Genomic DNA, 12,008 nt, shown 5'->3' with positions numbered 1-12,008 from the left:
TGTCCACTGTCCATTCCTTCCACAGATGCTGCCTGACCGGCTAAGTTCCTCCAAGGTAGTTTAGTTATTTTGTTCTTGAGTGCCGAACATTCGTGCACACTGTGAACATGTGTTTATGAATTTACTTTCAGTAAGGTGTAAGTACAGTAATATCTGCTAAATTATAAATGAAAAGTTGTTTTCATAAATATTTAAAAACAATGCAGTAGAACTGAACCGTAGCAACAGCCCGTGACATTTGGAAATGAAGCTTTTAAAGACAATTAAAGTGGAGGGTTGTTTAACATTGTTCCTTAATTGATGCTACTGATGTGACAGTTTGCAGGGATTTCACGTAATTTTACACCCTAGTTATGGGTTTAAACATGAAATGTATTATTGCAGAGACCATCACACAAGATTTAAATAGGGAGGAAAGTACATTTTCTACCATTTCTGCAGGAAGATTAATTCCTTGCAATCGCTGGAGTTTATTTAGGCAAATACATGCCCCACATTTGGTACTTTTTGGGGATTTAGAGTTATAAGGTCATAAGTGAGGCCATTCGGCCCATTAAGTCTACTCGGCCATTCAATCATGGCTGATCTATCTCTCCCTCCTAACCCCATTCTCCTGTTTTGTCCTGAGGCTATGACCTCTAGTCTGAGACTCTCCCAATGTCTTAGAGACTTTGAGTCATGCAGCGAAGAAACATGCCCTTCGACCCACTTGCCCATGCCCAACAACATGCCCCATCTAGACTAGTCCCACAAGTGTGACAAATTAGAATGTTTTGGACATACAGTGTAGAAACAGGCCCTTCGGCCCATGGAGTACGCGCCGACCAGCTATCATCCCGCACACTAGCTAGCTCTATCCTATACACTAGGGACAATTTACAATTCTTACCAAAGCCAATTAACCGACAAACCTGTAAGTCTTTGGAATGTGGGAGGAAACCGGAGATCCCGGAGAAAATCTGGGCGGTCATGGGGAGAACCTACAAACTCCATACAGACAGCACCCGTAGTCAATAGACAATAGAGAATAGACAATAGGTGCAGGAGGAGGCCATTCGGCCCTTCGAGCCAGCACCGCCATTCAATGTGATCATGGCTGATCATTCTCAATCAGTACCCCGTTCCTGCCTTCTCCCCATACCCCCTGACTCCGCTATCCTTAAGAGCTCTATCTAGCTCTCTCTTAAATGCATTCAGAGAACTGGCCTCCACTGCCTTCTGAGGCAGAGAATTCCACAGATTCACAACTCTCTGAAAAAGGTTTTCCTCATCTCAGTTCTAAATGGCCCACCCCTTATTCTTAAACTGTGGCCCCTTGTTCTGGACTCCCCCAACATCGGGAACATGTTTCCTGCCTCTAACGTGTCCAACCCCTTAATAATCTTATACATTTTGATAAGATCTCCTCTCATCCTTCTAAGGTCCCTGGTGCTGTAAGATCGAGCCCAGGTCCCTGGGATTGTAAGGCAGCAACTCTACCGCTGCGTCACTACATCCTGAAGGGTTGACGGTTAGAAAACGTAGTGGATTTCACCAAAGATGGACTGAAATAGTCGCAAAAACTCGATGGACCAAAATATGAGGTTCCAATTTATATTGCTGAGAACTACATTTTGCACTCCGTAGATAGACACGAAATTCTGGAGTATCTCAGCGGGTCAGGCAGCATCTCTGGAGAGAAGGAATGGGTGACGTTTCGGATCAAGACCCTTCTTCAGTTTAAACCAGCATCTGCAGTTCCTTGTCACACATTTCTTCTGCTCTCTGTATCTTTCCCTTTGCTCTATCTATTGTACTTGAGTTTGGCTTGATTGTATGTATGTATAGTATTATCTTATAGATTTATTCACAAAATGCTGGAGTAACTCAGCAGGTCAGGCAGCATCTCGGGAGAGAAGGAATGGGTGACGTTTCGGGTCGAGACCCTTCTTCAGACTGATGTCAGGGGGGTGGGATATAGGTGGAGACAGGAAGATAGAGGGAGATCTGGGAAGGAGGAGGGGAAGGGAGGGACAGAGGAGCTATCTAAAGTTGGAGAAGTCGACGTTCATACCACCGGGCTGCAAACTGCAAACTGCCCAGGCGAAATATGAGGTGCTGTTCCTCCAGTTTCCGGTGGGCCTCACTATGGCACTGGAGGAGGCCCATGACAGAAAGGTCAGACTGGGAATGGGAGGGGGAGTTAAAGTGCTCGGCCACCGGGAGATCAGTTTTGTTAATGCGGACCGAGCGCAGGTGTTCAGCGAAGCGATCGGCGAGCCTGCGCTTGGTTTCGCCGATGTAAATGAGTTGGCATCTAGAGCAGCGGATGCAATAGATGAGGTTGGAGGAGGTGCAGGTGAACCTTTGTCTCACCTGGAAAGACTGTTTGGGTCCTTGGATGGAGTTGAGGGGGGAGGTAAAGGGACAGGTGTTGCATCTCGTGCGGTTGCAGGGGAAAGTGCCCGGGGTTGGGGTGGTTTGGGTAGGAAGGGACGAGTGGACCAGGGAGTTACGGAGGGAACGGTCTCTGCGGAACGCAGAGAAGGGAGGGGATGGGAAGATATGGCCAGTGGTGGGGTATTGATTGGACAGCATGCAAAATGAAGCTTTTCACTGTACCTCAGTACACAATTATAAACTTAAACCTAACGTTGTAGGATGCTGCAATGATAGTGTCTTCATTTACCCATTCTGCCAACATTTAGACAATCACAACCAGATTTTGTTATGCATGATAAATCGTTGGGATACAGTTTCGTACACTTTGCTCCTCATAGTTTGTTTCCTTTGAAATCTTTTGTCAGCAATTCAAGACGTTAAAAAAGGCACTTGGGAAGAAAAACATCGCAGCAGAACAATTGATGGAAGGCTTATACACTTAACTCTGATCATTGATCAGTGTGCACATTGTTTATGTGAGATTTTATTCCATTTCTAATTTCCATTATCTCCGGGGGGGTGCGTATTCCATTAGTGCATGTTAACAATTACGTCGGTCCCATTACAATCCATGTGAGGAAAAAATATTTCTTTCACTCCCCAAGGTGGCATCTTTAATTAGAAACTCACCAGATGGAAAATTGTAGAAAAATGTCCACAATGTCACATTATGTATTCAAGAGAGAGTTAGATTTAGCTCTTAGGGCTAACTGAATCAAGGGATATGGGGAGTAAGCGGGAACCATATTGAATGGTGGTGCTGGCTTGAAGGGCCGAATGGCCTGCTCCTGCACCTATTTTCTATGTTTCTATTAGTGGAAGGATCTCCAGGAGTTGCTGTAGTCCAGGAAGAAGATTTAAGAGCCTGAAAACTGTTATGGCCACGTTACAGTTTTCAGATTCCTATATCTTCTTCCTGATGGCAGGAATGAAGTGAGAGTGTGGCTGGGGTGCTGTGGGTCTTTGACAATGCTGGCTGCCTTCATGAGATAGCACCTCCTATAAATCCATTCGATGGTGGGGAGGTCAGTACCCGTGATGGACTGGGCAGTGTTCACCACTTTTTGCAGTCTTCTTTGTTCCTGGGCATTCGAGTTGCTGAACCAGGCCATGATGAAACCAGTCAGTATGATCTCTACTCTACACCTGTAGGTGATCTAACCAGACTGCAAACGTTCCCACAGAACTTCATCTAACCGATTAAAAAAAAAAATTATAGCTCTTCCTTTTTTGTGGCTGTAAATTCCCCATGTTGGTTACCAATTCCCGAAAAGTTTAAAAATGCAATTTCTGCATTTGATAAACTCGCAAAAAAATAGTTTTGTACATGTGATCAGCATGTTTATATACGGACCGGTGACTATTTTATTTATGACTGTTCCAGCCCTGTGCTTGAACGTGATATGAAACTCGGCAATCACCAAGGCTGTGTACGATCATGAAACGTAGCAGAACTAGTCAAATCTGCTCCACCATTTGATAATGGCTGATCTACTTTTTCCTCTCAAATACATTCTCCTGCCATCTCAGGAGGACCAGAGGGTACAGCCTCAGAATAAAAGGACATACCTTTCGAATGGAGTTGGCTTTATTTAGCCAGAGGGTGGTGAATTCTTGTAGACCTCCTCTGGACTGCCTCCAATGCCATGCATCCTTCCTCAGATGTGGAGTCCAAAATGCTCAAAATATACCCAAAGAATGGCATGGTGGCACAGCGGTTGAGTTTCTGCCTTACAGCGCTTGCAGCGCCAGAGACCCGGGATCGATCCTGGCCAGGGGTGCTGTCTGTATGGAGTTTGTACGTTCTCTCCATGTCCGCTTGGGTTTTCTCCGAGATCTTTGGTTTCCTCCCACACTCCAAACACTTATAGGTTTGTAGGTTAATTGGCTTGGTGTAAATGTAAAGTGTCCCATGTATGTATATGATAGTGTTAATGTGCGGGGATCGCCGGTGGGTGCGGACCTGGTGGGCCAACTGTATCTCTGACTTGGCCTCCACAGTCGTCTGTGGCAATAAATTCCACAGATTCACCACCCTCCTCTTCTCCACTGGATGCCCCAGCTTTTATATTCGACACCAGAAGCAGGTCTCTTGCACTGTCAGGTGTACAGAATAGTGAAAGCCTTGGATAGAGTCAAGTCAAGTCAAGTCAATTTATTTGTATAGCACATTTAAAAACAACCCACGTTGACCAAAGTGCTGCACATCTGACTAGGAAAAAAAAGAAACATACAGTGGCAGGCAGCCAAACACAACGGCGCGGCCATCTTGAACAAAATGTTAATTCAATCACCCACAGTCCAACAATAAAAGCACTAAACAGGCACCCAAATTACCCAACCCCAAAAACCCCCCAAAACACAGTCCAACAATAGAAGCATTAAATAGGCATTCAAATCACACACCCTAAAACCCCCAAAAACACAGTCCAACAATAAAAACATCAAACAGGCACTCAAACCACCCAACCCAAAAAAAAACACACAAAAAAGAAACATCCATCAAAGAAACATCCATCACAGTGAGTCTCCACCAGTCCTCTCTCTCCTCACTGTGATGGATGTTTCTTTGATGGATGTTTCTTTTTTGTGTGTTTTTTTTTTGGGGTTGGGTGGTTTGAGTGCCTGTTTGATGTTTTTATTGTTGGACTGTGTTTTTGGGGGTTTTAGGGTGTGTGATTTGAATGCCTATTTAATGCTTCTATTGTTGGATGTGGAGAGGATGTTTCCACTAGTGGGAGAGTCTAAGACGAGAGGTCATAGACTCAGAATTAAAGGACGTTCTTTTAGGAAGCAGATGAGGAGGACTTTCTTTAGTCGGAGGGTTGTGGATCTGTGGAATTCTTTGCCACAGAAGGCTGTGGAAGCCGTCAGTGCTCAGTGGATATATTTAAAGCAGAGATAGACAGATTCTTGATTAGTACGGGTGTCAGGGGTTATGGGGAGAAGGCAGGAGAATGGGGTTATGAGGGAGAGATAGATCAGCCATGATTGATTGGCAGAGTAAACGTGATGGGCGGAATGGCCTAATTCTGCTCCTATCACTTGTAGATCAATCCCCTAGGCGGATTGATCCATGCCTGACTTTCATATTGCTGACCTGATCTATGGTCCATGCCTGGGTTTTGTAGTGTTATCTGTATTATGCTGCTGATTAAATTCGTTTCACTTTGTAACCAAGATGTTTGCCATGCATAGGTTTTCTCACTTGTTCTCTGCATTGTATTTGTAATAAAACGCTTATAGAGAAGTTAAACGATTTGTGGAAAACTACACTTCTTACATCACTTATGATCATATGAACACCAAATGATATTTATGTGCACACATTGCATAGTTCTGCACAGTACAAGCGAGTGGACTGTTAACTATTATAACTCCAGGGACTATATATATTTTTTCTGTATTAATTTTAATTTTTATGCTGTAATTGTAATTTTGTTTGCACAATCCGCAGGCATTGCCACTTTCATTTCACTGCACATCTTGTATGCCTCAGAAGGCAGTGGAGGCCAATTCTCTGAATGCATTCAAGAGAGAGCTAGATAGATCTCTTAAGGATAGCGGAGTCAGGGGGTATGGGGAGAAGGCAGGAACGGGGTACTGATTGAGAATGATCAGCCATGATCACATTCGAAGGGCCGAATGGCCTCCTCCTGCACCTATTGTCTATTGTCTAAATAAACTTGACTTAACTTGGTTAGGAGGGATAGATCAGTCATGATTGAATGGCGGAGTAGACTTGTTGGGCCGAATAGCCTAATTCTGCTCCTATCACTTATGATCTTATAAGAAAATAACTGCAGATGCTGGTACAAATCGAAGGTATTTATTCACAAAATGTTGGAGTAACTCAGCAGGTCAGGCAGCATCTCAGGAGAGAAGGAATGGGTGACGTTTTAGGGTCGAGACCCTTCTTCAGACTGATCATCTTATGACAGACTTATGATCACCAAATGATATTTATGTGCACACATTGCATAGTTGTGCACAGTGCAGGCCAGATGAGTGTAAGTGCAAATGTCAGAAGGCCATTGCACGGTCCTGCGTAATACGTCATCAGTAGTGGCGGACCGCTCCCCGCCCCCCTCCGCTTGGCTGCGCGCTACGTCATCGGAACCCGAGTATGGTCGCCGTCGTCGGCTGAGGCGTCGGAGGAAGCGGCGGCCGAGGGGGGTAGAGAGTGCGAAGGAAAGAGAGAGAGAGAGAGAGAGAGAGAGAGAGGGGTAGCGGGGAGACAGCGCGGCCTGGTCAGCCCGCCCTCACTGGTCCCATCCGGTCCGGTCCGGTCCGGTCGCCTGCAGCCCGAGCGCTGCCTTGGTGAGGCGATGTCGGCCACAAGCGTTGACCCTCAGGTAGGTAGGCCGCGCCCGCGCCCGCCCGCCCGCTCCCGCCCGCCCGCCCGCCCGCCCGCTCCCGCCCGCCCGCTCCCGCCCGGCCTTTGTTGTCCACTCGCCACCGCCGCCTCCCTCCCTCCCCTCACTCACTCGCCCCCTCCCTCCCTCCACTCACCTCCTTCCTCCCTCCCTCCCTCCCTCCCTCTCTCCATCAACTCGTCGCCGCCGCCTCCCGCTCGCCCCCCCCCCATCCACTCACCCGCCCCCCCCCCCCCATCCACTCACCCGCCCCCCCCCCCCATCCACTCACCCGCCCCCCCCCCCCCATCCACTCACCCGCCCCCCCCCCCCATCCACTCACCCGCCCCCCCCCCCCCATCCACTCACCCGCCCCCCCCCCCCATCCACTCGCCCGCCCCCCCCCCCCATCCACTCACCCGCCCCCCCACCCCCCCATCCACTCACCCGCCCCCCCATCCACTCACCCGCCCCCCCCCCCCCATCCACTCGCCCGCCCCCCCCCTCCCATCCACTCACCCCGCCCCCCCCATCCACTCGCCCGCCCCCCCCCCATCCACTCACCCGCCCCCCCCTCCCATCCACTCACCCGCCCCCCCCCATCCACTCACCCGCCCCCCCCATCCACTCGCCCGCCCCCCCCCCATCCACTCGCCCGCCCCCCCCTCCCATCCACTCACCCGCCCCCCCCTCCCATCCACTCACCCGCCCCCCCCCATCCACTCACCCGCCCCCCCCATCCACTCGCCCGCCCCCCCCCCACCCCATCCACTCGCCCGCCCCCCCCCCCCCATCCACTCGCCCGCCCCCCCCCCCCCCCATCCACTCGCCCGCCACTCGCCCCCTCACTGCCCCGGGAGCGACCCCCCCCTCCAACACCACCCTCACTACTACTAACGCCTTTTTCTCTTTATTTCCCTCCCCACCTCACTGCCGCCGCCGGCCTCCATTCTTCCTGCCCCCCCCCCCCTCTTTTCCATGTTTCCTTCCTCTCTTTCCTTTCACCATCACCTTCCCATCTCCACCTCAACTCTCCAACCCCCCCTTCTCCACTCCCCCCTTCTCCTCCACCCCCCCTTCTCCTCCACCCCCCCTTCTCCACCCCCCTTCTCCACCACCCCCCTCTTCTCCCCCCTTTCCCCCTCTTCTTTCCCCTCTTCTCTCATTTTCCCCTTTCCCCCTCTTCTCTCATTTCCCCCCTTTCCCCCTCTTCTCCCCCCTTTCCCCCTCTTCTCCCCCCTTTCCCCTCTTCTTCTCCCCCTTTCCCCCTCTTCTCCCCCCCTTTCCCCCTCTTCTCCCCCCTTTCCCCCTCTTCTCCCCCTTTCCCCCTCTTCTCCCCCCCTTTCCCCCTCTTCTCCCCCCTTTCCCCCTCTTCTCCCCTCTTCTCCCCCTTCCCCTCTTCTCCCCCTTCCCCCTCTTCTCCCCCTTCCCCCTCTTCTCCCCGTTTCCCCTCTACTCCCCCTTTCCCCTCTACTCCCCCTCCCCCTCTTCTCCCCCCTTTCCCCATTTCCCCCTCTTCTCCCCCTTTCCTCCTCTTCTCCCCCTTTCCCCATTTCCCCTCTTCTCCCCCCTTTCCCTCTTCTCCCCCCTTTCCCCTCTTCTCCCCCCTTTCCCTCTTCTCCCCCTTTCCCCATCTTCCCCCCCTTTCCCCATCTTCCCCCTCCTCTCCCCCCTTTCCCCTCTTCTCCCCCCTTTCCCCTCTTCTCCCCCTTTCCCCATCTTCTCCCCCTTTACCCCTCTTCTCCCCCTTTCCCCCTCTACTTCCCCTCTTCTCCCCCCTTTCCCCCTCTTCTCCCCCCTTTCCCCTTCTCCCCCCCTTTCCCCCTCTTCTCCCCCCTTTCCCCGCTCTCTCCCCATTCCACCTCTTCTCCCCCTCTCTCCCCCTTCCCCCTCTTCTCCCCCTCCCCCTCTCTCCCCCTTCCCCCTCTTCTCCCCTTCCCCCTCTTCTCCCCCTTCCCCCTCTACTCCCCCTCTTCTCCCTTCTCCCTCTTCTCCCCTCCCCCTCTTCTCTCCTCCCCTCTTCTCTTCTCCCCCTTTCCCCCTCTTCTCCCCCTTTTCCCCTCTTCTCCCCCTTTCCCCCTCTTCTCCCCCTTTTCCCCTCTTCTCCCCTTTTCCCCTCTTCTCCCCCCTTCCCCTCTTCTCCCCCCTTTCCACCTCTTCTCCCCCTTTCCACCTCTTCTCCCCCTTTCCACCTCTTCTCCCCCCTTTCCACCTCTTCTCCCCACTTCCACCTCTTCTCCCCCTCTTTCCCCTCCCCCCTTTCCCCTCTTACCTCCTCTCCCCTTTCCCCCTCTTTCCTCTTCTCCCCTTTCCTCCTCTTTCCTCTTCTCCCCTTTCCCCCTCTTCTCCCCTTTCCCCTCTTCTCCCCATTCCCCTCTTCTCCCCCTTTCCCTCTTCTCCCTTCCCCCTCTTCTCCCCTCCCTCCCCCTCTTCTCCTCCTCCCCTTCTTCTCCCCCTTTCCCCTCCCCCTCTTTCCTCTTCTCCCTTTCCCCCTCTTCTCCCCCCCTTTCCCCCTCTTCTCCCCCCTTTCCCCCTCTTCTCCCCCTTTCCCCTTCTCCCCCCCCTTTCCCGCTCTTCTCCCATTCCACCTCTTCTCCCCCTCTTTCTCCCCCTTTCCCCCTCTTCTCCCCCCTTCCCCCTCTTCTCCCCCCTTCCCCCTCTTCTCCCCCCTTCCCCCTCTTCTCCCCCTTTCCCCTCTACACCCCCTTTCCCCTCTACTCCCCCTCCCCTCTTCTCCCCCCTTTCCCCTCTTCTCCCCCCTTTCCCGCTCTTCTCCCCATTCCACCTCTTCTCCCCCCTCTTTCTCCCCCTTTCCCCCTCTTCTCCCCTCTTCTCCCTCCTTTCCCCCTCTTCTCCCCCCTTTCCCCATCTTCTCCCCACTTTCCCCATTTCCCCCTCTTCTCCCCCTTTCCTCCTCTTCTCCCCCCTTTCCCCATTTCCCCCTCTTCTACCCCCTTTCCCCTCTTCTCCCCCCTTCTTCCCCCTTTCCCCTCTTCTTCCCCCTCTCCCCATCTTCTCCCCCTTTCCCCCTCTTCTCCCCCCTTTCCCCCTCTTCTCCCCTTTCCCCCTCTTCTCCCCCTTTCCCCTTCTTCTCCCCCTTTCCCCCCTCTTCTCCCCCCCTTTCCCGCTCTTCTCCCCATTCCACCTCTTCTCCCCCCTCTTCTCCCCCTTCTCCCCTTCCCCCTCTTCTCCCCCTTTCCCCTCTACTCCCCCTCTTCTCCCCCTACCCCTCTTCTCCCCTACCCCTCTTCTCCCCTACCCCTCTTCTCCCCTACCCCTCTTCTCCCCTCCCCCTCTTCTCTCCTCCCCTCTTCTCCCCCCTTTCCCCCTCTTCTCCCCCTTTTCCCCTCTTCTCCCCCTTCCCCCTCTTCTCCCTCCTTCCCCCTCGTCTCCCCCCTTTCCACCTCTTCTCCCCCTATTTCCCTTTCCCCCTCCCCCCTTTCCCCCTCTTTCCTCTTCTCCCCTTTCCCCCTCTTCTCCCCCTTTCCCCCTCTTCTCCCTTCCCCCTCTTCTCCCCCTCCCCTTCTTTTCCCCCTTTCCCCCTCCCCCTCTTTCCTCTTCTCCCCCTCTTCTCCCCTTTCCCCCTCTTCTCCCCTCCCCCTTCCCCCTCTTCTCCCCTCCCCCCTTTCCCCCTCTTCTCCCCCTTTCCCCCTCTTCTCCCCCTTTCCCCCTCTTCTCCCCCTTTCCCCCTCTTCTATTTCCCCCCACTTCTCCCCTTTCCCCCTCATCTCCCCTTTCCCCCTCTTCTCCCCCTTTCCCCCTCTTCTCCCCTTTCCCCCTCTTCTCTCTCTTCTCCCCTTTCCCCCTCTTCTCCCCCTTTCCCCCTCTTCTCCCCCTCACTCTCTTCTCCCCCTTTCCCCCTCTTCTCCCCCTTCCCCCCCATCTCATCCCCTTCCCCCTCCTCCCCTTCCCCCTCCTCCTCCCCCTCCCCTTCCCCCTCACCTTCCCCCTCCTCCTCCCCTTCCCCCTCCTCCTCCCCCTTCCCCCCACCTCCTCCTTCTCCCCTCCTCTCCCCCTTCCCCCTCCTCATCCCCCTTCCCCCTCCTACTCCCCTTTCCCCCTCCTCCTCCCCCTTTCCCCCTCCTCCTCCCCCCCCCCCTCCTCTTTCAACAGAGAGCAAAAGGACAAGAGAATAAAGGTAAGACTTGGCTGCCACACAGGCTCTTCAATAAAGTGTGATATTGCCCTTGTGTTTATCCCGCTATTGTGGTGTTAGAGGGGTGATCTGTCCCTCCCCCCCTCTCCTCCCCCATCCCTGCAAAGGCGCCGGGGAGAAAAAACTGGAGGAAATGTTAGCTAAACCTTTGAATTACGGCCAAGTCTCTCCCAACCCCTCAGTTTGCACAAAGGAGAGATCATGTACAGAAAAGAACTGTAGGTGCTGGTTTAAATCGAAGGTAGACACAAATTGCTGAGTGACTCAGCGGGTCAGGCAGCATTTCGGGAGAGAAGGAATGGGTGACGTTTTGGTTTGAGACCCTTCAGAATGAAGAAGGGTCTCGACCCGAAACGTTCCCCATTCCTTCTCCCGAGATGCTGCCTGACCCGGAGGGATCATGTACTTCTGCCTTGCAGTGAATTGAATTTCATCACTACAATAAAATCACGATTTCCCGCTCTAAACAAAATACTAAGGCCATTTAATGTATAAGTTGGATGATTGTGGATTTGTTTTTACTATTTGTTTTCAGAAATGTTGGGTCAGGTTGTGAGTTAAGGCCACGTGTGTGTCCCCTTGCTAGTTGGTAGAAAGGAGAGATAATGTACTGTTTTCATTAAGAGAGATCATATGCTTCTGCTCTGCATTTGATGCATCCAGTTGTAAATTCAGTCTACAGTGAAATCAGATTTTATTTCCCCCCATTGAATTGTTGCAATGTTTTAGCAAAATGCCCTTCTAAATGCCAAGGCTGATGGATAATTGTAGGTTTGTCCTGCTTTTGATTTCCTGAAATACTGGATAAAGTTATAAATTAAGGCCAAGGTTCCCCCAGTTTGTACAAAGGAGAGATCATATCCATCTGCTTTGCACTTGAACATTTATTTTCATTTTTCGACAATAAAATAAAATTTTCTCCCTCCCTGTTGAATCTTCACAATGTTGAAATTTTAGCAAAATGCTTAAACCACATGGTGTTCACAGACAAATAACTGTGGATTTGTTTTGCTATTGATTTCTGGCATTTGTGGCTTGTTTTATAACTGGAAGTTTTGATGATTTATGTAAGTGAT

General features: G+C 52.0%; 1 protein-coding gene across 2 annotated transcripts in view; it reads left to right on the top strand.

The window, feature by feature from the left end:
• Nucleotides 1-6,536: 6,536 nt before the first annotated feature.
• LOC144604550 (YTH domain-containing family protein 1-like) overlaps nt 6,537-12,008 on the top strand; it is a 30,600-nt gene continuing 25,128 nt past the window's right edge. Inside the window, exons 1-2 of one of the 2 annotated variants that reach the window (XM_078419102.1) lie at nt 6,537-6,776; nt 10,890-10,914. In XM_078419102.1, the coding sequence (XP_078275228.1) occupies nt 6,750-6,776; nt 10,890-10,914 (52 nt within the window). In that variant the 5' untranslated portion in view covers nt 6,537-6,749. Of the gene's footprint in view, nt 6,781-10,889; nt 10,915-12,008 lie in introns of both variants that reach the window. The other variant, XM_078419103.1, reaches the window with a different exon arrangement.

Source organism: Rhinoraja longicauda, chromosome 22 (assembly GCF_053455715.1).
Source record: "Rhinoraja longicauda isolate Sanriku21f chromosome 22, sRhiLon1.1, whole genome shotgun sequence".
Lineage (NCBI taxonomy): Eukaryota > Metazoa > Chordata > Chondrichthyes > Rajiformes > Arhynchobatidae > Rhinoraja > Rhinoraja longicauda.
This window is presented reverse-complemented; position numbering and strand designations above follow the sequence as displayed.